A 20,274-nucleotide genomic window follows, 5' to 3' on the forward strand; every position below is an offset into this window, starting at 1 on the left:
TCAGGGACAAGTACATGCAGAGTGGCTTGGATGGAAGGGGAGGTGCAGTCCAGAGAGTCAGATTCTAAAGGGTTTAAATACCTTTTAAGGACCTATTTCTAAGGCAATTGGGAATCAAAAAGCTGTGGGACCTGTTTTAGTGGCATCAGGTTGTCCAGTATTACACAGCTGTCCTTCGAGAAGTCCGGCAAACTCTTGTCCCAGAGTCCGCTGGAAGCTCCTCAACTAGCTGAGTGACTTTGGGCGAGTCATTCTGACCTCAGATTCCTCATCTGTAATGTGAAGAGGGCTCCACCTGCTCACGGGGTGGCTGTGAAAAGTAATGAGGGGCGCCGGTGCGCGCCGCACAGAAGCCTCCAGCCTGGCGCAGGCAGCGGCACCTGCAGAACCACAGGCCGAACCGCAGCTCGTTTTTGCGCGACCCCCACACAATAAAAAAACGCCCACAAAGGACCGACGAAAAATGAACAATAACAAAACAGACTGGGGAGAAGAGGGTATCCTCAAAATCAGAGGGTCGGGCCTTAGAGGATTCTCAAGCGGCTGAATCCAATCCGCCGTGGTGCCCTAGCTATGGTGCTGTCATGCAGCGGCAAACACCATAGAGACTCCAAGGAGCCAAGCCCCGCGTCCCCCAAAGCGCCAAGTTGGGCGGTCCTCCCATTTCCCACCTTCCCCGCACTCCTCCGGACTGTTCTACCTGCGCGTCTCGCTGGTGGAGCCGACCTGGGAGGGATGCCCTCAAAACCCGGCCTGTCCTGCCTTGTTCGCAGCCTCCGCCAATCAGGTTGGAGCGGATGAACAGGGCCAGGGCCAACATTGGACACTGCTCCTAGGGGCGGGGAAAAGGCGGAGCACGCACAAAGAGGAAGTGGGCTGTCGCGTCCCTGATTACGTAATGCCGTAGGGGTTGCGGTGGTTCCGGTGGACTGTGTACGCGGCGAGCGTCACCTGGTGCGGCCTGTTCGGCTTCCGCAGCGCTTGCGACCCCAGACCCGATCCCAGCTGCGGTTCGGCTGCCGCTTGAACATGGATTCCGCTGGCCAAGGTACCTGCGGGCCCGGCGTGGCCGCCGCCGAGGGACCCAGACCGGCCCGCTCCGCCGCTGCCCTGGGTCATGTCTCGGCCCCCTCGGCCACGCCCGCCACGCGGCCCCTCTTTAGTTCCCAGGCACCCGGCCTCCAAGCTGTATGACCGTGGTGCGTGTCTGTCGCTCCCGGCTCGTATCGCTGTCCTGGGACTGCTCGGAGGACGGGTTCCCGGGCGCCCTCCCCCGTTCCCAGAGTTTTGGTTTCCGCACTCCAGACGGTTCCCATGCCCCGCCCGGCGTTGCCCGGTCGGCCGCTCTACGTCCCCTCGCAGGGCCCCCGGGGACTCCGTCTGGCCCTGGACACGGGCCGAGGTGTTGTGCGTGGCTCCCGGGGAGGGGAGGGGAGGGGAGGTGAAGCGCGTTCAGTGTAGCGCCCCTTGGGTGGTAACGCTCTTCAGAGCCCAGTCTCGCGGGGAAGGATGCAGTGAGTCAGGGGCACACCCAGCGAACCAGGTCTATTTCCAGAAGAGATAACCCCAGACCAGTTTGAGATGGCCTCTGGGGCGTGGAGCTGGCCCAGGAGGTTAAAATCTTGAGAAGGTGATATAGGTGTGTCTTCCATTACGGGGTTCTAGAGAGGGGATGATAAATTTCTGTTGACATAACTGCACCGAATAATTTCAGGATTCTTTTCTGCTCTTTGACTTGTGTGTCCATATTAACGAAACATTAGGATTTCTGGATTCTGATATATTTTGTAGGTTTTTCTGTCTTTGATGCCTACTTTTAAAATAGTTGAGCATCAGGAGCCCCAGGCTCAGATAGATTCAGGAGGCGTTTCACTGTTTGCCTTGCATCTCTGATTTAGTTAAGCATCATGAACACTGGATTCTGATCTTAGATTGACAAAGGACATTTACCAAGCACCTGTTATGTGCCAGACATCATAGTAAGCCTGTTTCTCAGATTATCTTTTTCCACTTTTGCATAATCATTTAGGTTTGTCCTTGTATTACCCCCATTTTGAAGATGATTACACAGGCTTGAGAGCTGGACTCACCCAGGGTGAAGGACTCTAGATTCTAGCCTCTTTGTTTTGTCTGTGGCTTCAGTCCCCCGTTTATTCTCTGTAGATATTTTCATAAGACAGTTTACTGCCTCAGTGTCCTCTAAATCAGGATGTGAGAGACATCTGCCTGCAAGGGTCTGGTGGCGTTTGTATCACACAGAATGACTGTGCAGTGCCTGACGTGTTTGCTAAGTGCTCTCTTTCTATTGGGGGTGATTTCCATGGTATCCAATTTTAGCTTTATAGGCAGAAGCTGTCCAAAGACCTACATTAATTTTTTTAAGTGGAAGAGAAACATTGTAGAGATTTTAAAGCAGTTACTGAATTTGAGTAAGTTCAGCATAGTGGATACAAGTGGTGAAGTAAAAATCTTGCAGGTTGATCTGAGTTAAAAATCAGAATCCATTGATAAAGAGAAGTGGTGGACATGCCTTTTTTTTTTTTTTTTGAAGCCAGAAATCCAGATTTTAATGTGAAATCTCCCCAGTTTTTAAATATTGGCAACTACATAAATCAGATATTTTGAAACATTAAGTGACACAGATACACATCTGTAGGTCTCCAGTTTACAACCTTTGGGCTGTGACATATAATGCAGTCCACAAAATGACTCTCGAACTGACATTTATAAAATGAAACATCATAATTTTGAACAATTATAATTCAGTGAATACTTGCTAGTACTTGCTCAAGTGCCTTGCATTTTATTTGGTTCTATGCTGGATATGGAATAAATAATCCTAGGAGATTATAGTTTAGTTAGGGAGAAGTGACCGAGTATCCATGTGACAAGAAGATATAAATAAGTATATACTTCATGACTTTAAAGTGAGGAGTTATATTGCCTACGCTTTAGGAAAAGGCCGGAATAATTAATCAAAGTGCTCAGGGATATTTAGGCATGCTGTCTTTCATGGTGGAAACTGTGAAGGTCTTACTCACTGCACTTCCTGCAATATATATACTCACTGTGTGCAGCCTGCCAGTCCAGGCACCAAGCGCAGGCCCAGGCTCGCTTTCACATTCCAAATCCACACATTGAGATGTCTAGACTCACAGATCCCACACTCATACAAAATGGGACTTGTGTTTTAGTCTCCTAAAACTGTTTCCTTTCTTAGTTATTTAGGATACTCTTAGGTAACAAAGTCCAACTCAAGCTGACTTAAAAATGAGGTTTATCGCCTAACACCAGATTGGGGGTCGGGGAACTGGGGGTGTTTGATCCAGCAGCTCGGTGGTGTGCCAAGGTCCCATTTCATTGCCTTATTTCGTCCTTTCATCCTCGCTGACTTTGTTCTCATTCTGGCCGCCCTTGTGCTTCCTAAGCTGTCTTCAGAAGTCCCAGTCCTCACATCCAAACACTGTTCAGAGGGAAGAGAGACAGTTTCTTCTGTGTCTCTGTGTCATGAGTAAGTGAACCTCCCCTGGAAACTCTCCAGAGGTTCTCCTCAGGTCTTACCGATCAGGACGAGCACAGGTATTTTCCTGACTCAATCATCAGTGAGAGGAATGGAATTACCATAAATGGCCCAAGCCAGGATTTCTCAACAGCAATGTACTGGAGCTTCAGGCAGGACACTTCAAATCTTTGTTTTGTGAGACTCCCGTGATCTCAGGATGTTTACCGTTCTGGGAACCTGTGTGGTCTAAGGATCACCAAGTCTGCTGAACACACCTCGCCTCCGTCTGCTGCTCCTGGCCATCTCTGCCATCATCTCTCACTCAGTTGCTATAGTTTCCTGACTGGTCTCCCTGCTTACATTCTGGCCCCTTGTTCTCCCAACAGTGGCAGATACAATTTTAAGATAGATTCAGTATACGTAACTCCATTCAAAAGTTATTCAGTGAATTCACCCTGAACTTAATAATTGTTTGTTTGCTTTTCCCTCTTGCTTGAGCTCATAGGCAGTGGACACGCCTGTATGGCAGGTTGGATGGTCTTCCCTAATTCACTTCTTCCTCCTTGTATGAAAATTATATATCCATGTCTTTTGCTATGTAAGTTTTAGATCTTCCCATTAGAGTAGGCAGATTTTATTTTCTAACTGCACTGATGTTGGGCTTGGCCATTTGCTTTCATTTGGCCAGTGGGAAGTGGGCAAGTGTAAAGGCTGGAGAAGAAGTGGACATGCTTTTATTTAGCAATTGTCTGTTAAGCACCAAGGCGGGGTGCAGCTCCAGCTGTGTGATGCCTGTGAAAGGAGTGGGCATGGCCAGCTAAGTAGTACGTCTTTGACTTAAGTGTATTCGGTCACCTTTTAGCCGACTCCAGGGTTCCTGCAGTAGATACATCTGCAATTAAAACACTTTCCCTTCTTTCTGACCTTTACACCTTTTATTTTAATCTATTCTTGAACGTGCCAGATGCCATACAAAGTCTGTTTCTTCACAGAACGTGCTCATTGAAAAGGAAGATGTTTTCAATGCTGATTGTGTGTAAGTGCTATAGGACAGTCATGTTTGAACTTGGAAAGAACTGAGGCAGACCCAGTTTTTCCTTGTGTGGTGTCCTGTAAACTTGGAGTGCAGACAGGAAGAGGCATAAGAAAAAATAGTGTGGGAATTTAAACAGGTGTAGCAGAGTTGTGGAGGCAGTGTCCTCTCAGCACTCACTGCATGCTGCAACCTCCTTGCTGTGGGATGAGGGTCAGAGTTGGACTAAAGGGATTCTTGTTTTGCCAATTCCTGGCAGGAACTGGATGACCAGCACATGTTCCTCATGTAACCTTAGGTGTTCTGCAGATCAGTTGATGGGAAAGTGGTGCTTGTGTTTACAGCCACGTTACGTTTCTTCACACTAAGAAATGGATCTCAGATTGGGCTGCTGTGTTTGTAGCAGAGATTTCCTGTGTCAGAAGATAGTATTCTCATGGGAGAAACAGAGTTAGGGTATGGCTGGGTAAGGCTCCAGGCTTCCTAGTGGTCTGGAGCAGCATCACAGGTACTTCAGACCACTTGGGTGGTAGATGTGGTGGCCCGTAGTCTAATGGCCCAAACCATCTTTGCAGAACCTTTCAGAGAAGAGGTGTTAGTCTCCGTGGTCTCCCCTCATCCCTCACCCTCCATCCTCTTTCCCCTGTCCTTCCACTCTTGCTTTCTGCCTTGGTGGAGACTTTTACCTTATATACTGTTTTATAATTTCTTCTTTGACACCTTCAAATGTCATTTTATCTCTGACAGATATCAACCTGAATTCTCCCAACAAAGGTCTACTGTCCGACATCATCACAGATGTCCCTGTCGACACAGCAGTGGCTGCCCACACTCCTGCTGTTGAGGGCTTGACAGAGGCTGAGGAGGAGGAGCTCAGAGCCGAGCTTGCAAAGGTGCTGTGTCTTGGCTGTCTGTCCCAGGGTGACCATGAGTCCAGGCCCTCTCAGGCTAATGAGGTGCCTGAGTGACGGCCATACTCTGGAGAAATTGCCTGGGAAGGTCGTCCCTAGAGCCCCACAGAAGCTGTTCTTCGCAGCCCTCGGTTTGTGTGTGCCTGGCTCCTCACAGGTGCTCCAAGGGGGCGTGTGCACACAGGGACAGCTGCCCTGAGCACATCATTACATGGGAGTTTGGGTGTTAACACCTGACATTTTTAAGATTGCATAAATCTGTCTCTGTCCCTGGATCTCAGTTTTTCTTTTTAAAGCACTTCTTTTGTAAAAAGAGCTTTGTGTGCTCTTTTTTAAGTGAAAGTCCCTTAAGAAGACATAGAAGCTAAGGACAACAGCCTCCAAGTATAATTCAGGCATATCACCAAGAGTATGTCTTTATACCATGTGACGCAGAATCTAGTGACTCTCTTGAGATGCCAAAACTGGGGAACTGAACTTGTTAACATCTGCCCATAGCATCCAGTCAGGCAGAGGCTGGGCACTGCCAGCTTCTTCAGAGATGACCTGCATCTTGGTGCATACTTGGTCTAGTCCTAGGGCTGAGCAGAGCGAGTCGTGCAGGTGAATCTCAGCCCCAGGACCAGGTTTCCGGTCACGGGGAAAAACACAGCTTGTTCTGGGTGACGGTTGTGGGGGAAGCTGCATGCAGTTCAGGGACATTGATGCTTTGCACTTTATTTTGGAGTATGTGGGCTTGGAGGGTAAAACCACGAGGCCTTTCTCAGAGGTGACTTGTGCAGTGGAGAAGCTCTTGTCTCGCTTACAGTTTTTAACTGCATGTCCCCAGACAGTTAGACTACATGATCTTGAGCCCCATCATTCATCGCACCAAAATGGAACTGGTTTTAGTCACTGGTTGTAACTGCTAGAGTGAATTTGGCCTTGGATAAGCCTATGTTTTTAATTTATTTCTATTCCATCTGTTTTCTAAAACAATCTAGTGATATGCAGGGCTCTGAGTTGTTTTTTAGTGTCTTAATGAAAACAATCACTTAAAAAGGGACTTAATAAGAATAGCTATTCAAGTAGGAGTTGAAGATACTGAGAACTGCTCTAAAGGACGCTACTTTCTAAAGTCACATCCTTTTAAGATCTGAGAAGGTTCAGGTTTTTGTCAGGATTCTTTCTGTTACCCAACTTAAACTACCTTAAACAGAAGAGAATTCACTTTGACTTGTGTAACTGGCTTTTACTAAGGCCTGGAGCTGACCTCAGCAGCACAAATGTTGTCATAAGAGGTGTTCCCCTGTCACCTGGGTTTCTAGCCATCCATCATGTGTCAGCTCTGCTCCTTTCCCACTGTGTATGGAATCTCCGTGGTGCAGATGGGGCTGGCTGCCCACAGGTCAGCTTCTGTTATCCAAGCCCAGAGGCTCTGAAAGGGGATTCTCGCTGCTAACACCTGTGCCCAGTCTCTGGGGAGAGCTCTGACAGGCCTTGCTTGGTCACCCACAGGTGGACACAGTGACAGGGTAGCCCCACCAGAACCACTTGGCTTGGGGGATGGGAGCGCTCCTCGGAGGAAGTTGGGGAGCTAGTACCAGTTGAAAACAGATGTGTGCTATAGGTTCTGTTCCTAAGACAGGTCATGCTTCTGTAAGTGGGAAGTTTCCCCATAATTCTGAGAAACCTCGTTGCATTGTGTATAAGGATGTTAGCCACTTCCTGCAGTAGTGATAGCTAATCACATCAACTGCTCTTGCAGGTGGAAGAGGAAATTGTCACTTTGCGCCAGGTCCTGGCAGCCAAAGAGAGGCACTGTGGAGAGCTGAAAAGGAAGCTGGGTCTCTCTGCCCTGGATGGCCTGAAGCAGAACCTGTCCAAGAGTTGGCACGATGTGCAGGTGTCCACCGCGTAGGTACCTGGTCTGCAGCAGGGACACCCCAGTGGTTAGAGGCACCCCCCTGGGCTGTGCCTCTGCCTTGTTGATGGACTGTCAAGTTCTTGGGGACAAGGTGCCTCAAAGGAGCAGGTGGATCAGGTGTGTCTGCCTGGAAACAGCTAGTTGGGGACCCTGTGTCTTTGACTAGCAGCTGTAGTTGTATTTATTCAAAGAGCTTAAAGTCTACGTTATTTAAAAGGTGGATAGATACACCAGCTAGTGTCCAAATAGAAATTAAGCAGGAGAACATGTTTCAGGGTGCAGGGTTTAAGAGAACGTTATTTAGGTCCTTAGTGAGACCAACTTCCTGTGACCCCTTAGCTCGGTTTTGGCTGAAGCAGACAAGAGTGCTCATGAGCGTGATGTGGTCACAAGACCAGCACCTGTGACTCAGCTCTGAATTCAAGGAGTGCAGCTATGTCGCTCCTCTAACTTGTGTTCTCCAGGGTTGGAGGATGGCGGTGTTACCACTGCCTAAGCAGCCATGTCCCTGCAGAAAGGTACATTGAATTGTGTATCACAAATCTCACCTAAGAAAAGCCCATTTCTCTGTTCTGAAAAATCATAGGCTTTGAATCCCAGAGGACAGTTGTCACAGAAGAGTTTGGGCGCTGCAGGCTGTGCCCTCCTTGCTCCTCAGAAGGGCTGTTCCCCAGAGCCATTGAGTTGGATGACGAGACACTCCCTTGACATGACAGGAAAAGAACGGGTCGATTCTGCCAGTGCCTCACCTGGGCCTGCACAGCAGGTGTTGAACAGAGTCATTGGACTCTGTCCTCAGGCAGGCTGGAGATTCAGTATTCCTACCAGCTAGTCCTCCATTTTCCCTGGAATTTTGCGTGCAGTTTGAAACTTGAGTCGAGGTAGTTCTAAATGATTTACTGTGGACTTTCTGTTTTTAGCTATACGAAAACTTCTGAGAAACTTGGAGAATGGAATGAGAAAGTGACACAGTCAGACCTGTGAGTGCCTTTGCCACCAGCACCTCCCTCCCCTTCTCCTGACACTCCTTTAGGGACAGGGAGGCACTTGGCACAAACCTAGTTTCGGTGTTTCCTGGCTATTTTATTTTTAATGCTGCTTTTCTTCTCTCAAACACAAATGAGGCTTTCCTTTAAAACTTTTTTGGAAAGGGTGCAGTCACTGAAGGAAGCTCGTCAGACCACTGAAAACTTCTATCTTCCTGGCATGTGGCCCGCAGATGAGAGGCCTAAGCTGGGCTCGGGCAGTGTCTCTGACTGGCAGCCGTGCCTCAGCTTGCAGGTCGCACAGAGTGGGTGGGCACCATGTGGACTGGTTTTGCTGGGGATTTTGGTTTGTTGTCTTTCTTGTCCTCCTTCCTTCCCCTGCTAGACCCACCTCCAGCCAGAGAGTTCTCCGTGTTTCACTTGTACTTCAGGGCTGTTCTTGAGTGGGGGGCACACAGCATAAGTTGTGCTAATGGGATCTTGGAAGAGTTCCTTTAGTCTGAGAGGCACCAAGCCCTTAGCCACACAGAGCGTTAGCAGGGCGTGGAGTACATGTGGATAGTCTTACTTGTCTATCAGAGCTGTAGTTCAGTGTGACTCCTGGTGTTTTGAGATGCTTACATGAAGTAATAACACTTCATTCATCTGTGCTCCAATCTGATTATAACTCCTGTGAACTGAGTGGGACAGTATTTAAAAATAGTTGATTTCTGGAGTTTTTCTGTCTCTTGTTTAGGAGGAAATGCTGTCATGGTTGCCAGAGAACCTGGGTAGAGAGTTTTTCCATGTTGGGCTGAAAGGAAATGGTTGCTGCTGAGCGTGTCGTGAGCCATCTAGGGCCCCAGGTTGGCTGGCTATGCAAATATGGCCTTTGCAGCCTGCGTCACGAGGGAGCTGGGCTCGGGGCGCTAGCAGTTCACATTCTGTGCTGTTTGTGTGGTTGAGTACAACCTGGTTCTGTAGGTGTGTTAGGTTTGCTGTGTGCTGGGGCTTTAGGGCTGTGTTAAGGTGATGGCTTTGCCAGGGAGGTATGTTCTCTGGGTTGGGGCGGTGGATGCCACTTGTGCAGTTTGGGCATTGGTAGGCTCACAGCGCAGACCTGATCTGAAGTAGCCTTAGGAGACGTTTCGTTACTGCTGCCCTGTAAAAGCCACAGGCTTCTTCAGAGTTAGAATTGTAATTATGGGTATACATGTGTGGTTGGCATATGGCCACTGCCCCGAGGTGTCCCCTCAGTTCTGTTGATGGAGGAGTGGTCAGAATGCTTCCAGGCCTGGAGGCACTGGGGCGACAGCTGCCTGGGATAACCCAGGGGTGATGTGGTGCAGGGTGGGGTGGCAGGGGACGCTGGTTGCTCTGCGCTCGGTGCCCGGCAGCTGCTCCCTCCCTACTCCTGCAGGGGACTGCTGGTGGGCTTTGGCAGCCCAGGGCCTCCAGGAAATGCACAGCAGAAGTGAGCTCCCTGTCCCTCTGATTCTGGTGTCTGGGTCCCTTCAGGCCCACGGCACCCCCGAGGCCTAGAGGGAGCTGGGCGCTGACGGGAGCACGGGTGTCGGATGCTCAGCCCGCACAGCTGAGCTGTGGCCTTGGTGCTCCAACGCCCTCTCATATCCACCGGTTTGGATTCAGACTGCTGTGCGCAAGAGAAGCTGTGTTCTGTTGGTCAGGAAATGGTCACCTCACTGGGTTCTTGTGACGGGTAGATCGTGGCTGAAGTCGTGCAGAGAGTGGACGCCAGATAAATTCCAGCTGTTAGTTGGTATGTTGAGTTCTTTGGTCACAGGAGGCAGAAAGCACAGCTAAAGATCGCTTCAGCCTCAGTGGGAGGGGAGACCTCACGTGGCAGGAAGCGCCTGCTCCAGCCCACCTGACCAGGGCTCAGCCTGAGGGCGCAGGACCTGGTGTCCTTGTTCTCCCTCTGGCACCTCCTTTGTGGTGCAAGGGTGTGCCCTGCACTGCAGGGTTTGGTTTTCCTGGTCCTGCTGCCCAACAATAAGATGGCCTGGTGTGGGTCTCACTGGACTGTCACTGTGGTCAGGAGCTGTCACCTCTAGATAGCCAGACAGAGATCCCATGCACAACCTGAGTGGGTGTGCTTGTCCCCAAGGGAAGACCTAAGAGAGTCAGCAGGTACCCATGCTGATGACAGCCATGCTTGCCGAGAGGGCAGGAGGCTGGTGTTTGTCTGGGCTTGGCACCTTTATTTTCCTAACAAGTGGAAGTAAGTCCCAGGGGTGTCCTGGCTGGACAGCACAGCCTAGCACTTCCGGGCACAGCCAGGCCTGAGTTACTTGGGTGCAGCTGCTGGCTCTGCCCACAGCCTTACCATTGCCTGGGCTTGGCCCTCGCCATCTGGGTACCACATCTGCCCCTGTCTGGAGGTTTCTGGCCCTGAAAGTCACTTGTAACATCTCACTTTGGCACCCTGCAGTGCTGAGGACTTGGAGGGTGGGGAAATGGGGTCTCCTGTTGGTGGTTCAGTGCCAGGACCCTTTCAGGGGCGCTCCTCATCACCAGGGACTTTTGGCACAGGCTTCTCTCGGACTTCAGTTTCTCAAGCTTGGCCCTGTGGACACAAACAGATTCTGTAAAGATTTCCCTTGAAATCCTCTGCTTCGGAGTGTTCTACGTTAACAAACCACAGAATGTTGACATGGTCTTACGGATTTCTTATTTCAGGAAAAACAGCTTGAAGACATGTTCTGAATTTGTATTTCTGAGACTAAACTTTGCCTGTCATTAGTTACCTTGTACCTGGTATCTTACAGTGACCCTGGCTGTAGGGAGGTGCACGGTGGCATTTCTTGCCAGTGATCTGACTTAACTCACTTTGAAATGAAAGCAGTTCGTCAGGCTTGGCCTCAGGCTGGGGCGTCCAGCAGGTATTGCAGGTTGGCCCCAGAGAAGGCCCCAGAGCCTTTCCTCAGCAGGCTGGCCTGCAGGCGCACCCTCCCCTCTTTGCCAGTCTTGTGAGACCCGAGAGAGATGGAAAGCAGCAGGTTTGGGTGTCCGTGACAGCCACTGTGGCCGGGGACTGTCTGTGCCCTCTATTGGGGCCCTCTGCACTGCCGAGTGTGCCCCTGAGGGTGGGTACAAGTTGTGTTCTGCCTTCAAAGGACTGTTGGACAGGAGAAAGGAGAAGCTTCCTGGAGGCAGGGACTGGGACCAAGAGGACTTTTCTGGTTTCTGCCCCAGACCCGGGCCTCTGCGGGCTGCTTTCTCTGCTCGGGCAGGCATGGTGCAGCCCCAGCAGTCAGAGGTGCTGAGAAAGTGGGTGTGTGAGTTTCAGTACAGTCAGGAAACAGCATCGCTGTGGCACTAGGAGGTCGTGAGCTGGCAGTGCCGCCTCTGTCTCTGCTGCAGGGCCACGTGGACCCTCCATGGTGGCCAGGCAACCACTCTCTAGCTGCCTGACTTCTCTTCTTTCCTTCGGGTGCTGTCCAGGTTCTTTGTGTCCTTGGCCTATGGGGTGGTAGCTGCCCCTTCTGTTCGGTTGGCTGAACTGGTGTTTCTTCTCTGCAGCTACAAGAAGACTCAGGAAACTCTCTCCCAGGCAGGACAGAAGACTTCAGCTGCCTTGTCTACCATGGGCTCTGCCATCAGCAGGAAGCTTGGAGACATGAGGTGAGACGCCGCTACCCTGAGACCTGGGCCATTCGGGTGACGTCCTAGGGGTTTTAGATCCCCTCGGTTCTGCGGGAAGTGTGCCAGAGCCCCAGGGTTCAGTTGCACATGCTTCGGGGGCTTCCTCAGCAACCGCAGGTGTGGCTGCATTAGCCCTGGCCAGTCATTCGCAGACCCTTGTTTGCAGGGCACACCTTCCTCCCATTGGCTGCCTCTGCCATTTTTGTATTTCTTGGGGGTCCCTGTGCCTTTAGATGTCTGGATGCTTGGGGTAGGAGAAAGTGGGTGCTTTTCATTGAACTTCCATGAAGAGAGGTGGACCCCACCTGGTAGTATGAGGATGGGACTTGGTCTGGGTGGGGTTGGCGGCCAGGACAAGCTTGTTTGCTTGGGGTGTTTGGTCCAGATCTCAGAGTGTGTGGTCCCATGTCAGGGACCCCAACTGAGTGTTCTCTCCCAGGGGCTGAGGACAATACGGCCACCAGAGTGTCTCTTGAGCACGGCTTGGGGGCCAGGGAGTGTGAGATGGCTTAGGCACTCCATGGACTGCACTTGGCAGTACCCACCCCCAGGCTCATGGCTGCTGCTCTGGGCTCTGTGGCTGTGCCTGCTGGGCCTCTGCTGCACGGCATGGTGCCGGCGGAGATCGGAGCCTGGAGCCAGAGTTCATAGTGTAGATCCTGGCCTGGCTGCCTCCTAGCTGCATCCTTGGCAAGGCCTCCCTCTTGGTGCCATTCGAATGAAATGAACATTGTGAGGAACAGTGGGGACCCCCACCCCTAATGCTGCTGCTCAGCCTTAACCTTGGCCCCTGACCCACCCCCAGTGAACCAGTCCCCTTGCAGAGAATCACATACTGGGGTTGCCTGTAGGCTCGATGTACTGTTCGTGGGAATCCACTCAGCTCTGGTCCCTCACCTTTTACCCTTGAGCGGGCCCCTGTCCCATCTGCTTGCTGGGCGTCTCTCTACCTCACAGGCCTGGCAGTTGCCTTACGGAGCTTCAAGATGGGGGCTCTGCCGTGGCCACTTGGCTGAGCAAAGGACAGTTCATGCCCAGAGCCTTTGTTCTGTGTAACTACTCTTTTCCCATTGTAACTCTTTATTTTGAAAAACCTCAGACCTGTGGAGGGGCTGGATGGTCTGGACGCAGCCTGTCTCCTCTGCGCCTAAGGAGTGCACCCTCCCACACCTGGGGCCCTGGGCCCGAGGAACTCCCACAGCTGTGGGTCTGAGCTGGCAGGGAGGGTCTGCGGTGACTCCTCCTGTGGGCTTCACGCTGACCTGCTGACGCATGACTGGGTGTGCTCCTGTAACACATCTCATTTGGAATTAAATGGGACGCCATTGCTGCCGCGCTCTGGGACTCCTGCTTTGGCCACCTGAGCCGCGCTGTGGTAGGCCCAGTGACAGACCTGTCACACGTGCCACTGGCGGCCTGGCCTCAAGCCCAGGACTGCCGTGGAGGATGAGGTGGGCCAGCCCAGCACCACCGGAGCAGGCAGCACATCAGGTTGGGCCTGTTCTTCCCTCAAAATGCTTGTCTGATCATGGCATTTGAAGGAAGCAGCAGACGTTTGCTGTGTCTAGAGCCCGGCCTCTACCAGGACAGCTCTCTCTCTGTCTTGATGCATTTCCTCATTCTGAGCGCTGTCACACACTCCTGAGTGTGTGCAGAGCACCTGGGTGGAGATCGGGCAGCAGGGTGGAGCCCAGTGCTGTCAAGCTGAGGGCGAGCTGGGGCAACTGTGCTTATGAAGCAATTCTGCCCGTGCGCTTTCCTTAGGAACCACAGTGACGTGGTTTCTGTCTGCTCCTCCGCTCCTGCCCTCTGCTCATTGAACTGGGGTTTGCTGCTGACTTGGGGCACATAGCCTCAGTTCAAGTGCCCAGCCTCCCTGTGCCTGCTGTGTGTGGAATTTGCACACATGCTTTGCATGCGTGGGCTGGTGGGGAACACATGGTGTTCAAGGTGCCCACACGGGTCATCCTTTCGACTGCTGTGTCTGCCCTTGGGACTCTTCCATGTGCACTGGTTTTGTCTATTGTGTTTTCAGGGGTTCTGTGAACTCTGATATCTCAGGGTCCTTGATGTGTCCTCATTGTCTCACCTTGTGATCTTGGGTGGTTTCTGAGCCTGAGACCCATTAACTTTGCCAGGTTAGAGCCCAAGGCTGAGTGTTCACTACTTCTGGAAAATGAAAATCAGGTTCAGGGAGGTTTGCATCACAAGTGTAAGGTTAGGCACTCCCTAGCAGGACTCTGAATTGAGGTGTTTGGGGCCAAGTCCTTTAGGACAGCTGTCCCACACCAGTGTCCTTGATGGGCCCATCGGGAGCAGCCCCAGCCTGAGAGGCCTTTTGTGTGCCCTTGGCATGGGGAGGGAGAAGTGGGAGAGAGGACTGGATTTGGGTTAAAGCTGGGTCAGGTGACCTTTGACCGTCTGACCCTCAGACTCCTCCCATGCAGAGGGGAGCACTGGTGTGGCAACATCTGCCATGTGACTGAGCGTGTGTTGCTTTGAAATCACCTCCATGTTGGGGGTGGCTCTAGAGCATTAGAGGTGGAGGGCCTGGCAGGGTGGTGAGGGGGTGGCCCTATGCCCTCAGACACATGCCATGTGTCTCCAGGTCGGCTTCTGTCGTGGTGGTGGAGCCGGACAGCAGGGTGCTCAGCTCTGAAGGTGTGGTTGTTCCTGAGTGTGCCTGCGTTCTGGTCCAGCTGGAGCCCTGCAGGGAACACGGGCGGGTCTGTGGGGCCTGGACGACCCAGGTGGCACACACACTTCATGGCTTGTCGCACATCTTTGTACTGCTTGTCGTGTGGGGTGTCTTCCCTCTAACTCCAAACAGGGCTGTGGACATGTGGGTCCCCTGATGTGACCCAGGAGGGCAGAGCTGTGGGGCCACAGAGTTGCCAGTAGTGTACACTAGGGAGCAGTGACCTGTCATGGATTTGGGACTTGCAGATTGGATGCATGTCCTGCTCTCCCTTGGCGACGTAAGGACTGGAGGTGGGTGGCCAGGTGGTCCCTGTGTGGAGGGGCTGGGATGGGTGCTGGCCTCTCCTTTCCTAACACCACGTTTCTTCTTTCTTCCTACTGCTGCCTTTTAGGGCTCGTCCGTTCTCACACTCCTTTAGGTAAGACTGGCACCAGATACCTCATGGAAGGCTTTTCTCTGATTCAGGGCAGGGCGAGCTCTAGATGCTGTGGGAGTGTTGCAGCGAGGTGGAGCGGCCAGGGCACTTCTTGCATGGTGGTCTACGTGTATCATCATGTGACCATCTCCCCAGGTCTCCCCAGTGACAATGCTGGTGTGCCGCTGCTGGCCTGGGCCCCAGCCTCACAGAGCACGTGCCCCTTGGCCCACGCCTGGTTAACTCCAAAAAGAAGCACATTTGCATGGGAAGGCCCTGCTGGCCACCTAACTGTTGGGTTCTTGCGTCTTCCTCCTGGAAAGGCCTTGTCCCTCCAGGTTGAGTTCGCCTTGTTTCTCACCTGAGTGCTGTCCACTGAGTGGCACTGGGTCCCAGCCAGACGTCCTCCCACATGGGCCTTGACACGTGCTAACTCAAATCATGCTTTTCCAGGCCAACACCAGTGCTCCAAAGCCACACAGTAGATCCAGAACAATCTGTGATCTTAAACGATTTTTACACACTCAACCTACTTTTTTTGTTTGGCTAGGAAGTTGTTTTAACTTGCTGTGAAGTCCGGGGACGTTTGACAGCTATTGCACCGGTTTTTAGGCCCTGTCCTGGGTTCTCTCTGTCCCTGTGCTGATGCTCTCCCTCCACAGCGTCCTGCGTCTGGGGCACTTGGGAGCCTAGAGCGAGGAGCCTGGGGTCAGGTTTCCTTCCTGGTGGGGTTCTGGGGACACTTGTGCAGCCTCGTGGTGGCTACAGTTCAGTCCAAGTGTCCTGGGAGTGTAGGACATCCTGCTGCCTGCCCTGCAGAGTCAGGTTTCTCTGTGACAGGGCCGATGAGCACAGTGAAGGCCAGTCCCTGTCCCATGTTAACTCTTGCCTCCTCCTCTGCTTCTGCCATGCTTTCCAAGTAGCAGCTGCTCCATCCGCCACTCCATAAGTATGCCGGCCATGAGGTAAGGCACATACTCACTCCACAGCTCCCAGAGCCAGGGCAGGGGCCGGGTGGGGCGGGCACTTCTGGCTGGTCAGGCTCGCGCTTCCCATGTCCCTGAACCAAAGACCACCTTCCCCTGGCAATCTTCTGTGAGTAGAGGGTTGAGAAAGACCCCTTCTAGGCTGAAGAGCTTGTGTGGGTGAGACTGATGGAGACCATTGTGCCAAATTGGACTCCATCTGGAACTTCCCAGGGCTGCCCACAGGGTCAGGCCAGGCAAGGGCAGAGAGGCTTACACACATAACTGGCACCCAGGAGGCTGCAGGTGTCTACAGGCCTTTTATGGAGACTGTTCTAACACCACCTGGAGGGGATCCTTGGTCTAGGACATCCAGAGGTGTGTCCTGTTCCTCCACAAAGCCCCCCACCCTGCCCCTGTCTGCAGAGGCCTGGGGGCGGAGGTGCCTACGGAGCAATCGAGGGGAGCCACTGGTTGTGTAGGGGTGCTGACGGGACTGGGGCCGCTTGCGTTCCCCTCTGCCTCCTCCTCACTCTCCTGTCCCAGAGTAGTCCTAGGTTTTCTTTTTGCTTGACTTCTGTAAGATATTTTTTTGAAGAACACACAGGACTTTTCATAGCCCCAGTGTGTGTGCATTTAGGGTGTGGAAGAAATGTGCTCCACGTACCACCTGCTGCCCTGTTGCGCGGTCTGCAGTTTGCCCACAAATCCGGGTCTCACCAGCTGGGCACATGCAGGTCTTTGTCCTTGAGGCTGGCGGGTGTGGCTGTCCTCAGTTCTGACCTCAGGAAGCCTCTGGAATGGCCCTGTCTGGGCTCTGAAGGGGGTGTGCTCCCCTCTCCTTTTTCAGCTTGCCGTGTTTTTTGCAGTGAGATCTCAGGATGCTGTCAGGTCTTTCCAGAGGATGACCCTAACCCTGTGGCCCTTCAGATTTAGGAGGGCAGCACAACCATTTGCTCCTTACATTGACATCTCCCTCTCTCTTTAAAGGAATTCTGCAACTTTCAAGTCATTTGAAGACCGAGTTGGGACCATAAAGGTAACTACAGCACCATCTGACCCTCGGCAGCCTTCACTAATGCGCTCATCTGTTACTTACATCGCCTTGTTTAATCACTGTAGACTCATGTACAGTTAACGGAAACTAATATGGAGAGCCCCTGTACCTTTTACACAGTTTCCCCTGATGATAACATCTTGCAATGTCAGAATCAGGGTATGACGTTGATACAGTCAAGACAGACAACGGTTCATCCCTACAAAGGTTCTTCATAGTGCCCACCTTCCTCCTGGCCTACTCTCAGCAGTCACTAACCTGCTTTCCATTTCTATAATTTTGTAATTGCAAGAATGGCATGTAAATAGAACCATACAGTATGTAGCTTTTTGGGATTGGCTCTTCATGCTGCACAATTCCCTGGGGATACGTCCAGCTGTCACCTATGTTAGTGACTTGGTCCTTTTTATTGCTAAACTGTGTCCACGTTAGGTGAACTCACATAGAGGACTGAACACCTGGACCTCCCAGCTTGGGCCCAAGGCCTGCCTGGCACTGTGTGCTCTGTCTCAGGTTTCTTCTCTTGTTTTTTTTCTCCCATGTGTAGTCTAAGGTTGTAGGTGGCAGAGAGAACGGCAGTGATAACTTTCCTTCCCCAGCTGAGAGTGGCGACAAGCCCCTGCCTGATCGCACACCTTTCTAAGCCTGTAGCATCTTTGCCCGGCCGCGGAACGAGTGCAGGCACACCCTTATCGCCGCAACTGCAGCTCTGCACAACCGAGCAGCCACCAGGCCGCGGGCAAGTGCACAGAGGTGACACGAGGACAGTCGTGCCATCCACACGCAGACATGGCCTCTGTGTTTGCATGAGTTAGAGAACATGGTCATGTACCCAGACGCTTCACACTAAAGTTGGCAGAGGCAGCAGATCGCTATGCCACCCTCCTGGGGGCAGGAGTCGGATGGGGCACAGCTTCCTCGACGATTCCTGTCAGTCATCAGGATGTGGAAGGAGCGGGGGGAGCGGCACCAAGTGTGACACCAGTGGCGTCTTCTAAGCTGCTGCTTCCCTGAGGTGCAGAGGGAGAGTCGCCAGAAAGCTCTGCCCCGTCTGCAGTTTTTATTTCAAAATGGTAAACAAGGAAACTCCATTTTCTGAGACCCTCCAGAAAAGAAACTGATCCATCAGCAGTTGCCTAATTGTCACACTGATGGTCTAGCTTTAACAAAAGCAAATTATTTTTTAAAAGCAGTGAGTTTTCAAAAATTAAAACTAAGCAAAGCAGCTTTAGCCTCATAGTCTAAAAATATTATTTCTCTGGACACAAGCTGAAATATAAGCCTTACATCGCCTTATGCTTTACTTGTTTATAATTTTTTATATGTAAAAATGAGGGTTCTTGAGTGGGTCTGGAGCCCTGTGTAGACCTCTGTGTCTGGCCCAAGTGGCAGCATGCCTGTACCAGAGGTGTGTCTTACCTCACTGACACCCTCCATCCCGACCTGTGAGACCTGCTTCCTCTCGCCTCCCAACGACCAGGGCAGCTCCTGCTGGCCAGAGGGCTCCGGGCCTCTGGGGATGGGGTTGGGAGGGCACAGGAGGAAGAAGAGCCGGCACCCTCCACGGTGCGGCCCACTGCCGTGGTGTGACTGGGCAGCAGCTACAGCCTGTGCCTGTTCACTGCGTGCCTGGGAGGGGCGAGAAGCAGGCAGGCCCTGGAGGGCAGGCCAGGGCTGGGGTCTTGGATTAGCTGTAACTCTCATGTTGCCTTTTCTCAGGAGCTTACAAACCTCTTTCCTGTTTTGAAGCTGCCACAGCCCCGCATTCCCTCACCCAGGGCCCCACATGTCTGGTGTGTGTGGAGGGGGGGCTCCGTGCCTTACTGGCTCTTAGCAGGCAGACCTGACCCACGCGTACATCTGTGCACTCCCCGGAGGAGCTGTCAGCGCAGAGTGGCCACTTGGGTAGACTGTGATGTGCTCTCTGGTACCTGACTGTGCTGGTCTCTTCAGGGGCCCTGGGGGGACTGTGGTCCGCACATATGCCAGGGAAGAGCACCAGTCAGTGTTCTTTCTCCAGAGTTAGACCTGCAGATGGGGTGTGGTGAGAAGGCAGGATGCAGGATAGTAACTTGATTTAACTTCTTAAAGTAAAAAATGGGTGATTTGTCAATAAAGGAATCTTTGGGGAAAAAAATCCACTTTGGCTTGTGGCGTGTCTTCATTCAGGAAGGTGACAAACGGGTGGCACACCAACAGACAAGATCCCTGTTATCATGAGTCTACACCCCAGGGAGAGGCAGGAAGGAAATGGATGATCACAGATTCCAAATTTTCAGTGCTATGGAGAAACAAGGAGTGTGACTCTCCTGGCATCCAACCTGTGGGGCCTCTGAGGAAGAGCATGGGGGACAAGGAGGAGCCAGCTGGGTCACAAGCTGGGTCAGGGCTGAGCTCTGAGCTGCAAGCCGAGCAAGCTGTGACAAGTGCGCAGGCCAGTCAGGGTCGCCCATTGAAGGGATCAGGCCTGGGCCCTGCGCCAGAGCTGCTTGGAGCCCTCCCAGCTCCTGGTTGCATGGACACCTGCACTGTGGAATGTGGGAAGGTCACATGCAAACGTTGGTTGGTTGGTTGATGGGCTGTCCCTGGGTCAGAGGCAGGTGGAGGAAGCTCACTGAGCCAGAAGAGAGTTCTGCTCAGGCCAGGGTGCTGGCCACCATCACATCCCCACAGTCCTCTTCACAGACAGCACCATGTGAGCATCATGGTGGATGAATGACAAAGTCCTGAATGGAGAAGGCGAGTGCAGACAGGAGTGGAGGTGACACAGATGGCAGGGCCCACAACACCCCTACGGGAGGCCTGTCTGGCGTGTGGGGATGCTGGTGGGGAGTCCCCAGGGCAATTCAAGGGCTTCTCTTTGTTAGGCTTTTTAAGGTATCTCTCTACAGGATTCAAAAGTCAAAAGTGGGTGCAAGGCATGATCAAGAAACATCCTGTTCCCACCCATGCCTCACGCACCCTTTGTGATGACTTGACACTTGTTCAACCTCCCAGTGTTCTTGCACAACCAGGCAAATATCAATGTGCTCATTCCTTTCCCTTTCTTACCAAGAGAGGGCATCCAGTGTTCTGCACCCTCTTTCCTTCTCTGTTTTGCTCTGGTATGCCAGCCACACCCACCTGTGAGGGTGGAGCATGTGGGGAAGTTGG

General features: G+C 52.3%; 1 protein-coding gene across 10 annotated transcripts; it reads left to right on the forward strand.

Moving 5' to 3' along the window:
• The first annotated feature begins 887 nt into the window (after nt 1-887).
• Nucleotides 888-19,262, forward strand: TPD52L2 (TPD52 like 2). Of its 10 annotated transcripts, none has more exons than XM_036900882.2 (9): nt 889-1,048; nt 5,283-5,428; nt 7,194-7,342; nt 8,273-8,332; nt 11,861-11,962; nt 15,076-15,102; nt 16,023-16,064; nt 17,055-17,103; nt 17,669-19,262. In XM_036900882.2, exons 1-9 carry the CDS (start codon nt 1,030-1,032, stop codon nt 17,762-17,764), a joined length of 690 nt encoding a protein of 229 aa, XP_036756777.2. In that variant the 5' UTR covers nt 889-1,029; the 3' UTR covers nt 17,765-19,262. The 10 variants fall into 10 exon arrangements, with proteins under 10 accessions (XP_036756780.2, XP_036756777.2, XP_036756778.2 ...); XM_036900883.2 differs by lacking the exons at nt 17,055-17,103; nt 17,669-19,262 and adding exons at nt 16,684-16,801; nt 16,934-17,054; XM_036900884.2 differs by lacking the exon at nt 16,023-16,064.
• The last annotated feature ends 1,012 nt before the right edge of the window (nt 19,263-20,274 follow it).

This window comes from Manis pentadactyla, chromosome 5, assembly GCF_030020395.1.
Source record: "Manis pentadactyla isolate mManPen7 chromosome 5, mManPen7.hap1, whole genome shotgun sequence".
NCBI classification, from domain to species: domain Eukaryota; kingdom Metazoa; phylum Chordata; class Mammalia; order Pholidota; family Manidae; genus Manis; species Manis pentadactyla.